The sequence below is a fragment of the Sander lucioperca genome, chromosome 5 (genome assembly GCF_008315115.2).
Source record: "Sander lucioperca isolate FBNREF2018 chromosome 5, SLUC_FBN_1.2, whole genome shotgun sequence".
Taxonomy (NCBI): domain Eukaryota; kingdom Metazoa; phylum Chordata; class Actinopteri; order Perciformes; family Percidae; genus Sander; species Sander lucioperca.
The window spans coordinates 2606837-2628085 of NC_050177.1; the positions used below are offsets into that span (position 1 = coordinate 2606837).

General features: G+C 39.6%; 1 protein-coding gene across 2 annotated transcripts; it reads right to left on the reverse strand.

Annotated features, from left to right (window-relative positions):
• Nucleotides 1-10781: 10781 nt before the first annotated feature.
• scn3b (sodium channel, voltage-gated, type III, beta) lies at nt 10782-20975 on the reverse strand. Of its 2 annotated transcripts, XM_031297027.2 has the most exons (6): nt 20220-20974; nt 18435-18613; nt 18103-18331; nt 15021-15159; nt 12235-12318; nt 10782-11707 (listed from the first exon to the last, which is right to left on the reverse strand). In XM_031297027.2, the coding sequence occupies exons 1-5, from the start codon at nt 20278-20280 to the stop codon at nt 12255-12257; spliced, it is 672 nt and encodes a 223-aa protein (XP_031152887.1). In that variant the 5' UTR covers nt 20281-20974; the 3' UTR covers nt 10782-11707; nt 12235-12254. The 2 variants fall into 2 exon arrangements, with proteins under 2 accessions (XP_031152887.1, XP_031152888.1); XM_031297028.2 differs by lacking the exon at nt 12235-12318 and having other exon boundaries at nt 20220-20975.
• Between the last annotated feature and the right edge of the window lie 274 nt (nt 20976-21249).

Consider the following 21249-nt stretch of genomic DNA (forward strand, 5'->3'; position numbering starts at 1 on the left):
TTTGTATATCTGAAAACCGCAGGCCTATAGGCTCCGCAGTAAACCTCATTTTTCAATTTGGCATTAGTATGTATTTGTACAAACTATTAGAAGATACTGTAAATATCCCTGGAAGCAGTTCATTTTTTTCATGCTGATGATATTTAAACGGCACATTTAGAAAATAAATGGTTCAGTGAATGTAATGTTTTTTTAAGTGTGTCATTGAAAAATAGATGTCAACACTCACAGAAAGAGGTTCTGTAAGGGTGAAAGCTTTGTGTGTGGGTTTAAAAGAGCAGCCACACCAGTTCACTTAGTGTTTTTCAATATGAATATACTGTACTGCCCTGCAAAGGCAAAAGACGTTAACTCGCTAGAGTGTGAAACTGAGAAAAATGATTTTAAAGTTTCTGTTTTGTCCAGACAAACGTATTATAGGTAGGACTCCCAAAATTTGACAACTAGTTGCTATAATGAAGAAATGTTTGTATGCAAAAAATCTTGAGCTCAAAATTGACCTTTGACCCTTGTTTGGCAGTTACTGTACTCTGCCTTTGTATCATGTGCCAAAATCAAGGAGTCGTGCAAAGGCAAAAGGCAGTAACTGACATATAATCAATATTTGCTTGCTGTTCACCATACTTACATCCATTATAAGAACACCTAACCAAGGTCTAGTCATCATGGTATTAGTTTTAAATTATATAGAAGACCTTTGGTTGTTCCTATTTAGTACTAAAATGATCAGTATAGTGTGGAAACACTAACAGTTAAACAGTATGTAAATTACTTTGCAGTACAGTATACAATATGAATAAATACAAGAAATATTTTCTCAATAAAGATAATTTAATTATAATTGAATACAAAGGTATATTTATTGTTTAACAATAAATATATTATGTTTAACACTTTTGCAAGGCACTGTATCCTTGTCATATTCTCATTAGGGGCTGAGCCCCCCTAAAGGTCTGGTCCTAGAACCGCCCCTGGTTAAGGGTTAAGGGCCACCAAACTGCTCAAGATGCACAGTCAACAAACTCGACTTGGATTACTACTTTTTAATTCTGACATAACATAGAGTTGACCAACCATTTAGGTTAGCCTACTTTGTACGGACGTTAGCGATAACTAGCTTAGTGCTATTATGGATTTGTGTAAGATCTGACATGAACACCTGCAAGAAGGAAATATGGTTCAAACACGTATGGATTGTTGTGGATACAGCAGATGACGTGCATTGCTATGGATTATATCTTCCATGGATTATATCGGATTGCATGGAAAGGTAGGATGCCTGTGTATTTAATAATTGGTTTTCGGCGTCTGATGTGAGGCTCCGTCAAGTGAGGAGGTGTGTCAGCATCACCGTTAGCGCTACGTGACACAGATTAAATTTAGCTAGCTCCGGGCTGTCACTGACGCCACTTCATTTCAAAGATGTGTCGTTTGTATGTTACGTGGTTTGGTGACAATTAAAAGCGGCAAATTTTGACAGTATGACAAAGCCAGAGTACAGTAACATCATAGCGGCACAGTAACATCTCTCTTGATGCCTGGCTAAACAAAGTCAGAACACTGCCAGAACTGTCAGAAGATCTGCTGTGGTTTCTCGTATCGTTTTGGATGTCACGGTTGTCATAGACCTTTATTTTCTCGTTAAAACAATCAAATTGACTCACGATATTTATTCACATGATAAAGGAGGTCTCAAATAACCCAAAAATGGCATTAACTCATTTTTGACCAAACATGATGTTACGGCGTTTTGCCTTTGTAGGGCAGTGTAGAGAGGAGTAAAATTTCAAGAGACCAATTGGTAATTTACTCTGAAATCAGGGATGGTAGTATATGAACATGCAGAAACAGACTCAGTATGTGGTGTCTATAACTTTACTCCTGATGAGCAAGAAATTGCTGGCCCACCGTGTTAAGGTTCAGTTCTGACCCAAAACGCAGAGATAAACACATGGGTCAAGTAATTCAGTTTTAAAGGAGTCTTTAATGAACAGATTGTACTTATAAGAAGCAATGACGGTTGAGTCAGGGCAGGAAGCTCCTGGGCTGGTCCGAGGCTCGAGGCGGGCCAACAGAGGAGAATCCAGGTAGGTCCAGGACACGACGTGAACAGGCAGAGGTGAGTACACTCAAGTACACAGGGGGAATCCCAGCATGGATGACAAGACTGGATGGTGTGAACTGGAAGCACAACAGAAACAGCGGGGAAGGCAGCAGGTCTAGAGCGGAATCTAGCTGGAGAACGCAAGGTAAGTAGGAGCACTAAGTATAAGAATACTTCAGGACTGACAGGAAACATTGAGCCAAGTTACCACATGGATTGTTGTAACGAACTGGCGCTGATGAGGTGATCAGCCCGGGTATATGTACTGCTGGGAAAGGGGAAAGAACACACAAACGGGACGGAGGAAAAACAGCTGACCCATAACACACCGTTGTGTTTGTTTCCTGAAAGGTATTCAGTTCAGTGACACATGGCTCCTTCATTTTTGCTTTGACATTTTTTCGTTTATCCTCTGGATTCCCCAGTGAAGAGAGAAAAGTACACAGTATGATTCATTATGTGACTGTGGGAGACTAATATCTTCAGTTTGCCTATTACACCAAGATTGAAACAAGAAAAGCTCATGCATAACCCCGTTTTTTTTCCCCAGGAAATTATTTTACTGCAGGCCAAATGCAAACGTGTGTGTGTGTGTGTGTGTGTGTGTGTGTGTGTGTGTGTGTGTGTGTGTGTGTGTGTGTGTTTGTGTGCATGTTTCCATCACCCTCAATTAGGCAACCATTTTGTTTGAAAAAAAAATGCCAGAAACCTAAATACAACTAAAATCCCTGGAAAACTCATTTGTCTTAAGGCCCGGACACACAGAGCCAATAATCGACCGTTGGACAGTCTGGCGAGGTCAGTGACTCGAGTCTGTTCGGTGTGTTCCATGCCGTCGTCCGTCCGAGGGGACGTTGTCCTTCATTTTGGCCAATTTGACCCATCTGATTGGTTGAGTGCTAACTCAGAAACGGGGAGCGGAATGAGCGTGACTAGAGTCTCTCAAAATCTGACGAAAATCTTTTAAACTGACCTTTGTTGATCTGAAATGAAGACAGATTCAGCAACTGCATGGCTTATTTCTCGCTTAAAATGTTTTCAGAAACACGTTTTAGTGAACTATTTTAGTACAATATGAGATCGTATTCTGAACAAGCCGCCATGACAGTCTGTCTTTGAATTTCTGGAGAAACCAGACCCACGTGACGCGTTTGTCCAATCAGCTGCCGGTTTTCATTTTTGGGCGACAATACAGATTAGCGCCGCCTGCTGTTATGGAGACGTATTACGTCTCGTCACTTTGGTGTGTTCTGAGGCACTTTTTTGACCAATTTGGGGAGACTGATCAGCCCGACTGCCTTTTCTGCCGACGTTTGGCCGTCAGCTCTGTGTGTCTGGACCTTTAAGTGCCTTGTTTCTACTGCATGCTCTTATTCTCTCTCTCTCTCTCTCTCTCTCTCTCTCTCTCTCTCTCTCTCTCTCTCGAACAGAGCAAAGGAGACTCAAAACTACTGTTGCTATGTCCCATTAGTTCTAACTTAAGGTCCCTGATTTAAGAATTTACAGTTGCCTCTGTAATAAGATATGATTAGTATTCACATTTTTCAAAAGATGTAATTCTGTTTGTATTTCTTCTAACCAACTCTTATAGGAAAGTAGTTACACAGGCTTTGCTTTCATGTCATCCATTCAAATTGTCAGTTTTAGTGTTTCATTCAGACTTGCCAGTCCACAGGTTAATTGGTTCTGGACAGCTGCTGAGAAGCAATTTGTTTACTAGTATCGCAAAAGCCTCGCCTCAGTCAAGGTCTATTCCAGTATTCAATCACTTCCTTCTTTGCTGGTTTCCACAGTTGCACAACACGTAACCCGATCCAATTCAAGCTAGATCAAATTCCCTTGGTTAAGTGATTTTTTATGGTGCAGTGTAGGTCAAATTCACTAGAGGAAGTGAATTTTATCAACACTGCTGAGAGGTGCACTATGAAGGGGCTGGGAAAGGCAAAGAATAGGAATAGGTATGTTGGGACGACGGTAATGATGCTGTCTGTTGTCTTCTTCTCTCTACTTCTCCTAGTCTTTAATACTGAATCTGGCTCGTTTGTCTTATACCTGTACATGCTACTTTCTTTTTAGCCTGACAATTATTGGTGTTAGGATCCTTTCCTCTCCATCCCTTGGAGTGGATTGCTATGAAATGTACAGAGATTCATGATCCCCAGAGGTTGAATCCTACAAACTTTGGTGATTACCTGACTTTTAATCTGGCGCCACAAGTTTTAATTTACTGCACTCCAGTATAAAATCTCCACATCTATTGGCTGGTTTGTCACAAAAGTTTGTACAGACATTCATGGTTCCCAGATGAGGAATCTTAATGACTTCTAAATTCTAAATGTTACTCTGGCGCCACCATGAGTTGATGAGTTGACTTTTGTTTTGATTGAAAGGCCTTGAGAACTAACGGGTTGCCATGCAATATATATTGATGTTATTATATATATGTATTATGGCCAAAACGAGGATCAGCCGTACTTCATTGCTAATTAGAAAATGTTAAGATGGTTAACATGGAAAATATTTTACCTGATAAATGCTAGCATGTAAGCCTTGTCATTGTGAGCGTGTTAGCATGCTGATGTTAGCATTCAGCTCTAAGCACCCCTGTGCCTAAGTACTGTACAGCCTCACAGAGCCACTAGCGTGGCTGTAGACTCCAAGTCATGTTGTGTTTTGATAGGTGATATCTAATTGTGTGCATCCAATTGTGGTCATTTCAAAGTACAATTCACAAAATGATCTTCAGGATCTGAGGTTTGGATCATGGAACCTGGAGAAAAAGATACAGCACAGTGTAGTAAACAGTGAACTTACCTCTTGAATTTTAAAATTCACAATTTACATTGTAGACAACTCCATTCCCTGGCCATCAAACACCAAAATATCCTATTAGTATACTGTACAATGCAGCCCCATTTGATGCCAAGTGATTTATTTTGTTTTAGATGTTGTCTCCACACAAGATGGCAATGGACCTTTGCTTCAACATTCCCCTCTTCCTACTGATAACATCCTGTGTCTCAGTAACAGATTGTCCTGTTTCCAGGCCTGACGGAGTCGAGGCAGATAAGGTCAGCTGTTCCCACTGGTAGTCAACTGCTGCCAGGTTGTGAAAGGAAGTCTCCAATAAGCAGCTATGCTGTGTGGTTTTGCTATTGATCCTGTGTTCATTAGTTGCTGCTTCAAATTATTAGTTAAGTCACAGAGATTGCTCACATTCATCTCTGCCAGATAAGCTTGAAGGCTTAATCAAACTACAGGCCATGCTGTGAATTATGTAAATAATACTAACGTAAGAAAAATTCTAAATAATCTGCCATTTTAAAGAGGTAATAGCTGTGGATAAAACATGCACCGTGTGTTAATTGGTCTCAGAGGATTTGTGGAAAGGAGCTTTGACTTGAGTACCTTTACAGACTTGGGATTTATTGTTGAAATAAGGGTCTCCCACCTTGCATGAGGTAACAGCAGAGAAGAGCAGCTGTTATTTGCCACTGCCCATCTATAACTTTGTCTTCCACAGATTGAACCTGCTGGCGTCAGAGGGAATTTAAGAGATTAATAACTTGGTTTTGATCCCCAGCAATAAGTCTCTGTTTGTGAGCCACGACTTATCATTCCTAATGATTACCCTTGATTGAGGCATGCATGTGAACATACTTGGGTGAAGAGTGTGCATTTATAACCATGTTTCTACATTTATCAGGCAAAGTGGGGCTTTCTCTAACTACTAGTGAAACATATCAGCCAACTACTGCCTTGGCTGCTGCACAAAAGTAATAAAGCAACAAGCTTGTCAGACGTCTGCCAATGTTTTAAAATTTACTCCTTTCCCCATTATCAACTTTTGACATAACAGCACAATTACAAATCTTAGGTAATGTGCAGTGCTAATTTCCCCCTCCCCCACTTTTGTCTAATGAGGTTTGGCAATGTTTCATTGTCTGTATCTATTCTCCCTGGAAACAATGTTGCAGTAGCACCAAACAGTAAATTTTCATCTAGTCGACCGACCAGTTTTGATTGATTAGATAAAACCCTGTATCTCAGGCACAGTTACCTTTGAATTCAGCCAGCCTGCGTTGTAATGTTCTGTTTTGTGTCATTTTGTGTGCAGCGCCTCAGGTGTGGCTGAACACACAGCCGTGATTTAGCACTTCTCTGGCAGCCAGGTGTTCATTTCACTAACAATAGAGCTGCGACGTCATTGTGCAACGGGCCAGCTCCATCCTCTCATCACAAATTAGAAAGCAGGGCCCAGTCACTGCCTCGCTTCCGAGTCTGACTTGTAAATGGTCTTTTTATTTAAGGCATCCTCTTTGTCTCGCTAATCAAAGATGCCTCTTGTTTGAAATGCGGGTGAATGAAATGGAGGATGGGATGATGGATAGGAGAGATGGACTGGAGAGAGGAAAGGTGAAGGTATACGGTAAAAGGGTTCCAGTTTAATTCATGAATTCAGTTTTAATAAGGGCCTTTAAACAGATGGGGTTTTACAGTAGATATGTTATCTATTTTTTTTGCAGTATCAGCCCTGAGTGGCAATGACAAAGACAATGCAAAGGCTGAAATTCAGTGATTTATTTATTCACTACAGATAAAGGAAACATCCCATATCGGCAGCAGTATTTGACAAAGCTTTTGAGAAAATAAACACCTGTGTTCTCTAATGCACACAGTAGGTGAGCAGAAGTATGATCCACATGTATAAAATGACGGTGATGACATATGGTTTATTGTTGATTCTACATCCACTTAGGTCTGCTGCATCTGAGGTTGCATTTGATTTAAACAAAAAATCATATAAACCAAACGAGCTTTGTGGCTATCAGAAAAAAAAAAAAAAAAAACAGATTAGAAAAGACATGACAGGTTTGAGGAAATTGCTCTCACCCATCCATGTGGAATGGTAAGAAAACTTAAGTGAGATATGTGCACAATATAAAATATTGTGCTGGAGACAGGAGTTGAGGAAACTAAAATACACAACAGACCAATTCTGTTAAAAATGAGCTTTGATAGATTACATGACAGTAAATGAATATTCCTGAGAATCTAGGCTTCTCATTCAGTAGTCAGGAGATGATCTCTATTTGTCAAACACATCTACCTCTTTGCTCTTCTTTATGCCAATGATACCTCAGGGGGAAGATAACAACTCTGACACAGCAAGGTTGCTATAATTATACAGACAGGAATAATTCACAGGGTCTGTACATTGTCCTCAGACAGATTATGCTAAATTTAAGCAGAAATGTTCTCCAGAGGTGCTTCAAAGTTGTCCAGGTGCAATTTAACAGCTGACAAAGATACAATAAACACTTGAGTGATGTGTTGTGCCAGCAGGTTTCTGTTTCCTTAATAAACATTGACTTTGAAGAATGTATGAGTCAGAGGGGAGAGGTAAATCTCGAATCAAATATTGACCAAATAATAGTGTGCTGTTGCCAATTAGAATCACAGCTGTGCAATAGTAGAACTGTGCTGACAGTGCGTCTTGTTCAAATGCAAAAATTGTGATTCTTAGAGAGCTGTAGCTAGAGACCTTACAGCAGTAGTTTGACATTTTATTTGCACTAAACCACAAATATGAGCCTCTTTTTAGTCTTTTACTTTCTTTCAGATGGTTTATAAAGTTATAAATCCAAGGAATAGTTTGATATTTTGGGAACCGCGCTTTCTTGATTTAGATAAGAAGATTGATTCCACTCTCATGCGTCTTTAGTAATGTGAAGCTAAAGCTTAGCTTAGCATAAAGGCTGAAATCAGCGGGAAACAGCTAGCCTGGCTCTGTCCGAAGTTAACAAAATTTGTCTACCAGCATTTGAAGTTCACAAATGAACACGTTATAGCTCGTTTTTATGTTACCTTTGGACAGTACCGAGTTAGCTGTTTCCCCCTGTTGAGTCTTTATTCTAAGTTAAATGAGCTAACTGGCTGCTGGCTCTAGCCTTATATTTACCAAACAACCAATGAGAGTGGTATCTGTTCTCATCTAGGCAAGAAAGCAGAAAGGTGAAACTATTTCTTTAAATGTGATGTCAAACATTACATTTCATATTTGTTATTTAGATGTAAAAATCCTATTTATACTAAATAATTGCCTTATCAATTATGATATTTAATGTGGTGTATCTGTAGACATATTTATCCTTAACCAACATTGTGACAACACTGTGCAATGATCTGTTACCATTTTAAATTGGCTTACCTTTCAAATAAGCCATATGGTTTTCTCTATCACATTTGTTTTCAGAAGGTGAGTCTAATTATTACTGATTTATTATCAACCCAGCCTGGTAAAAAAAAAAAACGGTCAGGCTTTAACTCTCTTTTTGGTCCAAATCCCTGAATTCCAGTTTAATTAATGTCTACTAAATTAGAGATTGTTTGCAATCCAAAAATGTCTCTCATCTCTCCTTGGCTGGAAGTCTATAATCAAGCTGGAACTTGAACATTCCACAAATGAATTAATAAGGTGTGGGCTTTTTTAGGGTGGCATGGCCAACATCCCTGCCCTGTCTAGAAGTATACAGCATGAAATGTGAAGATTCAGAATTATGAGTAGGCTGCCCATGGCTATCTCAAAAGCTTCCTTGGAAGAAATGATTTAGTTTCTGTGCCTCCATTTGAAATGTGTGCATTTGTCTTGAGTTAAAATAAATTGAAATCAGCAGGCAGGATAATTACTGTGGAAACACCTTTTTAGCTCCAACTTGGTCTGGTACAATGCTTTGAAAATTCTGCGTAAAATAAAGTGTTGCCACACAGAGGGTGGACCCCTCAGGAGGAGAGTGGAGGAGAAGATAATGAGGGAAAAGCAGGTTTCATGGTAATCCTAGTTAGAAAGCGGAAAACCAAAGCATAATAATTACTCACTTTGTATTTTATCAATATGTTCCAATCATAACTCTTTAATGTTTAAACGGATAGGTGATAGGACTCCGCTCTAGCAAAGTGACTATTGATCAACAACAATCAATAACCTGTGTTTCTGGGTGACTGGCAGCATACACATGCTGCATCATCACTGCTTAGGCCACCGCCAAAAGTCTCTGATCAACCCACTGTCCAAACAGATAATCAATAAATATCAATATTTATTGTAAAAAAAAATATCTGCATCATCAGCAACTTGCAAATCAGAAATCGCTCTCCTCATCAAACACATGTGCAACAGCATGGTTTTTCTTTAGGTGTGAGAGACTTGCTTGACAGGGAACTTGACATTCTTAAGTTGTCTTTGATTTCATGTCAACGTTTAATGACATACTATACTTTACACTAGGGGGAGACAAATACCATCATAGATGGACAAGCATTGTTTACTGCAGATTACATGAATGATGATTTAAAGTCATATTTTATGATGGTGGAATGAAAAATAGCTGCAACTCTTGCAGTCATTCTCAGGCAAAAAGTGAGAAAGTGGTGGCTACACTTAGTTTAAATACATCGACTACAGGCCTACAGGTTTAAAAAAAAAAAAAAGAAAGAAGCAGTGTTGTACTGTATGTGAAGACAACTTTGTTATTTGGATATTGAGCTACTAAATCAACACGTTATGTGATTAGCTAATCATAAGCAAAGAAAATTTGTTGCAAATTAAAAGTGTTTATAGTTACAGCTAATCCACGTTTTTGGTGTGATGTACCAGAGAACAGAGGCAGTTTGGGCCTGGTAGTTATATTGAAACGTATATAAGAAGAATGTGGGCCATATTACTGGGTTGTATCCTGAGGGAGGCACATTGTAACAATAGACAGGGAAGGAGAGACACAAAGAGGCAGGAAGAAAATAGAGAGAGAGAGAGAGAGGGGAAGGGTTATAGAATTGCACTTTTCACAATGAATCTCAAAGCCATAATGCCATATTGTTTCAGAGTTTATGGGATGTGTCACACAATCAATAACCAATCTATGTGAACTTGATGGATGGATAAAAGTTCATTTGTTACATAACCGATTTGCCGTTCAGATAATATACCTGACCTTGGTAGGTTTGTGGAGGCATTTGTTCTGTCTATCAAGCCTTTTGTGGCAAAGCATGCTGGGTGACTGGTGGCTTCTTTATACATTTTGTGCATAGTAACTACTCTACTTCTTTATGGCCGTGCATAAATGAATTTGTCTCAACTATTGCAGGGTAATATCTTTGCCAGGAAATCTGCCTTGCCACAGGCATGCCTGGGTTGCTATAACAACAGCTGCTGCTATATCTGTCACTGCTGTGGGTCACGGCTAGCTAAAAGAGCAATGTACATCACATCTCTCCATTACTGCAAGTCTTTTCCCCTTTCTCTCTTCTTGCATTCACCTTTTGCTGTCTTTTTTTTGTCTTCCACGTTTCTGGCCTGCTTATCTGGACCAGCCATGCTCTCACTGAATAAAACTCTCTGCTACACAGTACTGTATCTCAGCTCTGTATTTAAATTACACAGAGTTTAATTCAAGTAGAAACATATTGAAAGTCTTTTTGTTTAGCTGCTTTTCCTTTCAACAGCACCACAGTCACAGACGATAAGGAGAGCATAAGATGGAAACAGCTGAGAATCAATACTGCATTTTCCTTTCAACATCCTAGTGGACTCATTTAATTGTGCAGTTTCAATGGAATCTGCACTTAAATTACACTGAACTAAGAACGTTTCAGTAAACAGAGGAGCTTCAACACAGACTGTGGAATGCATTACATTTATTAGTTCAAAACCAGCTCACACACATTTAGTCTCAATAGCAATGCCAGCAACAGTCAAACCTTAAGAATACATGTTAGAGTAAGTGTAAGACTACTACTGAATGTACTTTAATGTCAGTGCTGAACATGGATTAAAGATTTATACAGAGGAGAGTATTGGAATGAATTAGATGAATCCAGATCAACTCAAATAGAATGACTTAATATAATCTGTTTTTCTACATTTCCATTTCCATTGTGGTTTCACTGATGCTCAAAGCAAAACAGGGAGAAATGCACATCCATACAGTATAAAAGCAGCAATCCATTTTCCTTAAAAAGACATCAGAAAGATATTGGCCAATACAAATAAAACTGTGACCCAAAAATCTAAGCGTGGTCTATAAAATTGTAATAAAACAAAAAAATGTACTACAGAGTCAGTATATAAGTTATATATATATGTAGATACCACAGCACTGACAGCAGTCAGACCTTTCATTGGATCTTTTCTGTTTATGGGTTATACATCACAGAGGCACTACTAACTACTAAGAAATATTTAGTAACTCAACGCACTGGCAGGTCCAAATAGCGCATGTCTGGTATTTATCTGATAATAAGTGCAGGACACTGAGGTTTTGTTCTTTAACCTGCTCTATTTGTGAAAGCATTTTATTTCAGATGCCTGGCATGAAGGTAAAAAAAAAAAAAGAGAGGACAAGGAGGAGAAACATTGAGCACTTGGACATTTTTGACTGGCTCTTCACATAACACAGTCAATACACAGGGGAGGTCTGTTGGCAGGATTCCCATGGCTGTCTGGGAGTAATGATACCTTCATAGTGGCATAGATGAGGTTGTGGACACAATGCCTGTTTCTGTCAAATGACAGATGACTGAAGTCCCACCGTGATTGGTTAATACCTAAAAAAGAGCAGCGAACACGTTCAGTCTTTTTTTAACATGAAATGATTTATATGCTAAATAATCAATCATAACTGCAATATTAAGCAATATACAAATTCAACATAATCTAATTCACATAAACAACTGTGTCCTTTAGGATTATTGTAACTCAGGAGCCCTGCTTCATATACATGCAAATGCCATACATTTTAGATTGCTATATTTTACTATCTTCACTATGCAGATCAGTGCCCGAGGGGACTGTGTTTGAATTTCATGTATTTGAAATTGTCATGCTCATATTGAACTGTTGAATGAAATACTGTACACTGAATGAGGAGCGAGAGGAGGACTTGTGATCAGGTGACATTTCCAAAAATGGCAGGAATGAAAGCCCTTTTGAAGGGAATGAGCAAGAGGAGACGCAGGAGGGGTTGAAGCAACAGGACTCCACTACAGAGCTGCACAGTTATGAGTAATAAAGGTACAAACAGGGTGATGATTTCACTGATGGGATCAGGTTGAGAGAATCACATGTAAAATACCGTGTCACTGATAACCACTTTTATTCGGTAACAGGTGTGGCTGGGTTGTCTTTCTGCTCAGAGGGAATGGCTAGGTAGTTTGTCCTGCAGGCAGATTGGTAGAAAAACAGAGTGTCTAAGTCCTGGTGGTAGGGCCTTTTTCTACCATCATATACCACAGAATAGTGCTGGTTAGGGTTTGAACATCATTCACTACAGTGGAACATGAATTCCCATTATTTTGGGACTGTGAGGCTTTTGTGTATTCATATTTCCCCTTATTGTACAACCACAGAGGAAATGGATTTTAAAAGATAAAAACCATCACTGTAATGTGAGCAGTGGGGAGCTATTGTACAGGCTGCGCATCAGGAAGACATGACACCCTCATTAGAGTTTAGATTCTCGGCCCAAGCCCGAGCCCGCCGTTATTTTCCGCCACATCCTCGGGCCGGACCCTTGATCAAGCAATTTTTTATTTTGGTTGTACTGTAATTTTTATTTACAGTACAACCAATTTTTTATCCATTACCTTATTATCCTATTTGGGTGGGGAGATAGCTATGCCATAATCAGAAATATAATAAATATATATATATAGGCTATATAAAAGTAACAAATGTGTACAAAAGTTAGGCTGCAGTTACAAAATGCAGCACGTGTCATGCGTGGAGTCTCCTCCTCTCGCACGCATCACACCGGGAGCTTGAAGATGTAAAGAAAAAAAGAAAAACAGGAGAATTAACTTTGAGCAAGTGTGGAGGAAAGTCGGAGGTATGGAAGCAGTTTAAACAAGTCGTGGGCAGTGACAACAATATGTTGTTCATCATTGTTTCTATTTTTTTTTACGTTTCTTCATTCGGATCCACTTGCGAACAAACAGCGCAGTTTACAGGCTTCGTCCTTGTTGTATTATTCTAAACAGATTTCTGTAGTTCAAACAACTCTGAATTGTAGTTGAGAACGTCAGTTATAACGGCCCACGTATTAAAAAATTGTCGGGTTTAAATCGGGCTCGGGCTCATAATTACAGTTAATGTGTTGGGCCGGGCCGGGCTCGGACGCAACGTGCTCGGGCTCGGGCAGGTTCGGGCTTGATTTTTTGGGCCGATCTAAGCTCTAACCCTCATACAGCATTTAACAGCAAACTTTCATATTGTTAAAAACCACAATACCTTCGACAAATATGCACAATTCAATAGAGCTGTACAGAAACTGTGTAGACAAAGCAAACTCCATAAAAGTAAAAGAGTTTTGTGACTCTGTCAGCACATTTCAAACAGCCTCATTTTGTATCTCTTTGACAGATTATCACTTTTGCTGCTGTGTTCCATCTTTTCCCTCCGTAACACGACTAATATGATCGGAGGCACTAATGCATCACAAAATGTAACCTCAAAATGTTCTAGCTGTGGTACATATCCATTAGGACAACCATGAAACAGCCTCTTTGAGCGGGTGTAGCTTCTCACTGTGGGATGTGTTGGCAGGCTGTGAGGCGGCCACAACCCATTAACTCTTTCAGCTGCAGGAACTGATGAAGTTTACAGAGTTACGCACATTCGATCACTTGATGCCTCAATTAATGTGCTCTCCTAATCTGTCCGTGGATCAATAAAGTGTACTTAAATGCTGAGGGCTTATTCTACTAGTCGACAGCCCCCTCATGGCTTAAATGTTGCAATTTACTGTACATTACCTTCAATGGCCGTTATTAACTGATTTAAAAATTACATAATTGACTTTATGAGGTTTTACTTCAGTTTTCAAATTACACAAAATGCAGAAATGCATATCTTATGGTGCTTGTTAAGGTCTAATAATGTTTTATCCACAAAACTGCAGTTATTTAACATTATTGGGAAAGTGCACAACACACAATACATGACAAAGACATATGACAAAGAAAAGTAGCATATTTTAACATTTGGGCAGCTGGACCCGGCACATTTGCATAAATGGAGCTTTTTCTTTCAAGGAAACCCTATTCTTCCCAGAATAAACAAAAAATGACACAGTTCTTCCCAGTAAACTTTGTAGGGAATTAGTAACTGTAAAATAAAGTGTTACAATACATTGTGTTTCAATTATGTTGTGTTGTACACACCCCCCTGTATATTTACTCTTCAGGGCTCTATGCGTCAATGCAGGAGTCAGGATTAATTGTCTGCAAACCACAATAACTGGATCAGCACGTGTACTGTGTTATCTGTGATTGTTCTGTCTGGGACATAAATTGCCTGTTCAAATGTTGTCAACCTAGATCGACTGGCCTCATCAACACCATGGCAATCCAGTGGGAGCTGACTATACAGGCGCTTTCGGGTCTTTGTTGGTGCTGACAAGGTGAAGCATAAAGTGGGTTTTTGATGGAGCTGCAAATCCACAGCTGATGTTAAAAAGGTTGTTTTGAAAAAAGAGCAGTCAGCAGTGTTTGGAATTATTCAGGCCTGTCAGGTAGTCTAAGCGAAAAGACAGATTACTGTTGCAACAGGGTTACTACAAATTGATGTAGTGTAGACTCAATTAATTCTCTGTCTGTCAGTCTGTTTGTCTGTCTGACTTTTTCCCTTCCTCTCTGTCCTGCACTCTCTGCCTCCAGATTGCCTCCTAAATTTATTTTTCCAATATGTTTCTAAATTATTATTATTATGTAATAACCAGACACCCAGGCGTACACAGGTAACACTTATTTGTCACACACTGTCTTGGTGACTCATGAACTCACGCCCTTGATGTGTTGTGAGTCATAGAAAAGAGAAAGCTGCTGTGTTTTCATCCATTATTTGTGTCTGTGTGAGACTCACGCTGTGTCCTGTGCCTGCTCATCAGACTTGGAGATCTTCCTGTAGCAGTAGATCATCTCTACCAGCAGCCAGAAGGTCAAGCACACCAGCAGCACATACATCATGATCTCAGAGTAGAGCGCTGCGACATCTCCAGGGGCTGTGGAGCACAAACAATAGCACAGAAAATGTATTATTCAGTATGCATCCTTCCCATGGATGTCTTTGTGTTGAATACAGCAGTAAAGACGTGTTTATTCACTGATTTAAGGACATGCTAAGCTTGTTCTTGTATGTGCAACATTGCTGACCCACAATCAACTGTCAGTTATAATAGAGAAGGCAATATTTCTATGGTTCAACTCAATAAGTGCAATAGTTATTACTATGCGTCTGAACTGTAAGCAAAGCAAGGTTGTGTTTTCTGGTGAGCATCCTGTTCGAAAAATACACATTATGACTATACCTGTAGTACAATGATAATAAAGCCTATATGGACATAAAGGTGCCCTGTGGAGCTTTTTTGTAGACAGTGTTTCTTACCAAAATACATTGTGTCTATCCTTAAGGTCTAACAGATGGGTTGTGTTTATTTCCATCCTCAAAAAAACATTTGCAGAGCCAATTTTTAAATTGTGCATTATTTACATCCATGTTTGCTTGTGAGCATTCTTCTGTACTGCTGTTGTTGTTGCTGCATTGCTTTAGTTGTTGGTGCCACCAACAACTGTCGGTCAGTAGAATGGCGTAAAATGGCAGGGTACACCTGCGTGCACGATACGAAACTCGTAAAAATATTGCTCCATTGTGCTGCTCGTGGTCAAAAACTCCACAGGGTACCTTTAAGTATAAAATAAGATGCATAATAAGTCACAGTGTTCTCAGGGCATTACACACCTCATATTTAAGGTCATATTTTGGTTTTATGTATACAAATGTAAGACTAATTACATTATAATTCATTAAGTTATATCATATTTTATTTTTGGGGATAGTTTCACATTATTCCAACAATACTCATATGTCCTTATGAACATTGAAACAGTGCTTTCAGCGTAAGTGATGGGGGAAAAATCCACAGTCCTTGTTTATCTGATGTTAATATGAGGGTCAACAGTCCGAGTTCATCAGATGAAGCGTGTATCGGACAACGTTTGTGTTTTCGCAGAGCTGTGGCCGAAGAAAAGCAACAAAAAGAGGGAATTTTGCACTAAAAATACTGTAAATTTGGAAAAAGCCTGAAGCTTAGTTTTAACTTCATTAACATTTCTACTGTATTTTTGCAGACAGAGGACTGTGGATTTTCTCCATCACTTACATTGGAAACACATTAGAAAGAGATATTTTAATGGCCGGTATGAGAAGGAAGAATGATTACAGCAAGCAAAAACAGTTTTAATGTACATATGTGCACCTGACTTGAAAAAATGTGAACCTATCCTTTATTATCTTTCATTTCAGGATCATGATGAGCCACTGTGAACCACTGCGCCAGTGAGTGTGCACCAAATTCCATAGAGCCTGCTGACCACACAGTTGACAGCTTTCACTGATTTGATTCTGCAGTCTCTGCAAATAGAGGCTATTAGTGTTATATAATCCTTTAGCTGGAAAACCACAGATACGTTTGCCATGAGCTAATCCATTTTTACTACTATGGACATCATTACTGTAACCCGATTCCCTAGCTGTAATGTACAGTTCACTGACTGACAGCTTTGTGAAATTTGGTTCCACTTGTATGAAATATGAAGGAGAGGCTTTTGAATATGTATAAAAGATCAAACTGTAGTATATTTTGGAAAGTTGCACTTCGGAGGATCATCACATCCATTTTTCACTCTTCTTTTTCCAGGTACAAATCAAACACTGGGATCGAAATAGTGTGGCCTATCTTTAAATGCCTCTGATAGGAAACTATATACCACGTGCAAGCAGATATAAACAATGTGAAGTTGAAGAATAAAAAGTAGTTCCAAATATACATATTGTATTGTATATCCGATCAAGGTGGAAAATGACACATTCAGCAAGCCAAGCATTCGGGAAGCAGAATACATTACCCGTTATTAAAGATTGCAAAGTAGTTGGTTTGAATTAACCCCTTCACTGACAACAGAAGAAGGCTTTGATGAACAATAAAAGCAGACAAAACAAGACACTTAATTATTCCTCTTAAGTACAGTAGAAGAAGAGGAGAGAAGGAAAGTGGTGTTAGTGGCAGAGTGCCCTCACACTAATGCATCACTTAGTGAAAACAATGAGTTGAAAATATATAATAAAATGCAAAACCCACTTAAAGCGGCCAGATAAACACTTTATGCAACATTGAGGGAGGGGCATGTAAAGCACAAAAAGAACACTCAGTACACAGAAGTCAACACTGCACAGACTTGTGTTTCTACCAGGAGGGATTGTCAACGCCTGAGTTGAACCTCTCCAGCATAAATTGTGTGCAGCTGTATCATCATCATCATCACATTTTAGCTGGACCATTCAGTGTTAGAATGTGCAATACTGCAGTGAAATGATCAGTTATGATGTCCTGCATCTGCTAAGCAAACTTGTATTTATTTGATCTCAGTTGTGAGAATATTGGTTAATATTAATCAGTTCTGCTGATATTGTACAGTACAACCAACCCTGTTGATACTCTGCTTGACCAGTACTGATGTTTTGAGAGCTTATTATGAATAATATATTTTCTTTGGGGCTGTAAAAGTGTTTCTTGCATTTTTAATTTTAAAATGTTGAAATAAAACAAATTTGTGATGCAATTGATTACATAGATTTGAAAAAAAAAGCTTTTAAAAAAACATATTTGAGTTGTAGATCTCTTGGGACCGATGTGTATTTTTCATAACCTCACAGTGGCATGCCACTGACTGAGAAACACTTGAAGGCAAACACAAGTCTGAGGTCTGAATAACCTCATGTGTAGCTCTGGAATAACCCAGCTAAACCGATTTTTCTCAATAGAGAATCATACAGTTGCTGGAGTTAACACTGAGCTGTACGGATATGGCAACCAAGCATTTGGCCAAACCTGAGCACAGAGCAGGGCATAATAATATGGAATCAAGTGGGAAACTATTAGCCAAACCTTTTGCTTGCACCTTCAACTTGATGTGCTTGGTGACGGAGACGGAGGGAGTGAAGAAGTCAAACTCAAACTTGCGAAGTACGTGGCACTCATAGACGCCACTGTCATTATAGGTGGCGCTCTTAATTTGAATGGAGACATCTTGCAGGTCTTTGCTCCCATCCCAGGTCAGACGGCCCTTAAATGGTCCGTCCGATTCAACTGGATTGTCAACATCATACTTGAATATCTAGGAGAGAGGAAAGACAAGCAGGCATGCATAAAATATATAGTACTACTACGTGTACATATCAGTATGTCATATCATACACAATAATGTTGCAGCGACCTACATGAGTTTTGTCAGGTGGTATGTCTTTTTCTTTTTTTGGCATGTAGTACCAATCCACTAATGTCTTTGCTTTGATCTCATCCCTCTTCAAACAGGAGATGCAGGTCAACTTCATGGGTTCCCCCAGGACTGCGTCAGTCTCCGACGGGACATCGACACATACTGGCCGGCTCAGGTGGACTGGAGGAGCATGGAAATGTAACATTTATTTCTGCAAGCTAGCCTGATGAAAGATCAGTCAAAATGTCTTAAGTCCCCCTCCACTGTTTTGCTTATTGTTACTTTATGTTTGACCGTCACTGTGTATAATGATGTGCAGAGTTTGACACAAGAGGCTGTTTTCACCTTCATCTGCTGAAGGGAGAAAGTGTGTCTGTGCTCATCTTAAACAGGAGTTTAAGACTTGTACTGTAGGTATGATCACAACTAGTTTAGAAGCTCCTGATCCAGCATGCAACTAGACATACTGAATCTAGTTCAATTTGTACACAATGACTTATAGCTGCATCTGTAAGCACTTTTACTTTGAAATGCTCTTGTATTTACAATGGGCCCGCCGTTTGGTTCAGGGAGTATTGAAAAAGTCTCTCAAAAACTCAAAAGGAAAACTACTGCAGTATACAAGTCTAATGTGGAAGTTTGACACTTTCAGCACACAAACACTGAGAATGGACTTTTCATTGAAGTAGGAAACATCATCAGTTTTCCTTTTGGGTTTTTGAGAGAGCTTTTCAATACTTACTGAACCAACCAGCTGGCCCATTGTAAAAACAAGACCATTTCAAAGTAAAAATGCTTAAAGATGCAGCTATAAGTCATCATGTACAAATCCAATTCAATGATTTTGAGAGCACAACCGTGCACACTACTGTGACAGGCACAGTTTTTAACTGTAGGAATAAAGTCATGGCCCAGTTTTTCTTATTGAAGTCATCAGCTCCTGGACTCTGTGCTTACATTGAATCCAAAGTTGAGCCAGATGCAAAACTCAGTAAGTGTTAAAAAGACACACATTTGATTATACAGCTCTGTGAGCACTGAAGAGACTTGAGTCACAATACTGATAGCAAATCCAAGATCATCCAGGCCAGTAAGCACTAATGATGGCCTCTGCCCATTAGCATTAGTTGGCAGAAGAAGGAATAAATGGAGGAAGCAGGAAGCTGTGTGTAGTTTAGGAGGACAGCAACGTATTGTGGGAAAGAATCGATGAATAAATGGATTACAGGAGATGGAATAATTAGAGGAGGGCAGGAAGTGGATGATTGTGGAGGGAAAGAATTGAGGGGATTATAAACACAAACATGTTTTTGTTAAGTGAGGCAGTGCTTTCAGCAGCTCGCCACATGGATGTATTTGTGTGACTGTTGCTATGTCGGGTTTTGTGCTCTTACATAACCCAAAGCCCCCCTAGGCAGACAGTGACAACATCGATTCTTTTCTTTCTGAGGGCTCATACAAACACATGAAAATAGGACAGAGAAATAGGGAGACAGACAGAGAGAGAGAGAGAGAGAGAGAGAGAGAGAGAGAGAGAGAGAGAGAGAGAGAGAGAGAGAGGGGAAACTAGGAAAGGAATAAGAAAAGTGTCCTCTGTTGAATGGATCCATTTATTTCGACTGCTCTGAAAGTGGGTTTTGAGTTTCTAGCCAGTTGGAGGGTTCACAAACCATTAACACGGCCCTTGGTTACTCGGCCCTATGTAACCGAAAATCGGATGCAACATCAGCGACATTCACGATCAAACAAGATATTTGAACACGTTGCACTGTTAGGCTATACTTACCAACAAAAATCAAAAGTAGGCCTACCAAAGTTTGCAGATGAACTCTGGTTTGAGTTACCATATTAAGCTCTTTCTGGAGCTCTTGGTGGACAGTGTCAACTCCAACTGTAAAGTTGTCTTCACACGAGGCCAGGAGTAAGATATCAAGAGATGACTTTAGGACCACGGACAGCGCCTCTCCTCGGCTGATGAGCGCGCAGGTAACTTCCCTCTTAACGACTGAAAATCCAGACTAAACTGTCTGCTCAAAGGCAGGATTTCAAACGAGAAAATGGTATAAAAGACTTGTAGAAACGAGGCTGTGAAATCTCTATGCGCTCACTTGAATTTGAGTCTTCCAATAACCCCCCTGACTCGCCATTCATCTCCTATCTAGAACGCACTAACTACATTGTTCACTCCACTGGAAGCGACAAACAAGTCCGTGATGTTAGATGGCTACTCAACAGTCCTCCTGCTGCTGTCACTCAGTCCAGATCCATCCAGAAACACAGAAGAAGAAAAAAGAAAACAAGCGAAGAGGAGGGAACCTGTGGATTCTCAAAAGCCGATGTTTACTGTTGATTTGGAGTCTTGTTCACACCAACGGCAAAAGCAATGATAACAGTTCTCCTATTTCACCCCTCAAAGAATATCACCATTGATTGTTTGAAGGCTATTTCCTCTATCAGGGATGACTGATGACATTTCCCAGCCGCGGCTCGCTGCCTTTGTTTTTCAGCAGTCACTTAGCGCTGGCAGAGCAGAGGCTTTGATACGCATGCGTGAGTCACTCCCACCTTGACCATATTGTTTTCATTTGCGTCGGCCTAACCAACTTATCACGCACGCCTGTTTGACTGCAGGAGCTAAACAAACAAAACACAGCATGTCATATCATATAGAAACCGAATGCTAATCCGTTTTTATTAAAGCTAAAGAAGAACAGGGGGACCAAACTGGCTGTGCCATGTGTTACATAATCGTGTTTAGCAGCTGTAGCAGAGTTCTTTCATATTATTCAGGACATTTCATTTGTTATATGAAATCT

Coding starts and splice junctions, on each gene's coding strand:
- scn3b (XM_031297027.2), bottom strand. CDS start 20,280: ATGGTAACTCAAACCAGAGTTCATCTGCAAACTTTGGTAGGCCTACTT. Junction 18,332..18,434: donor TACCACCTGACAAAACTCAT/GTAGGTCGCTGC, acceptor CCTCTCTCCTAG/ATATTCAAGTATGATGTTGA. Junction 12,319..15,020: donor GAGCAGGCACAGGACACAGC/GTGAGTCTCACA, acceptor ATCTGCCTGCAG/GACAAACTACCTAGCCATTC.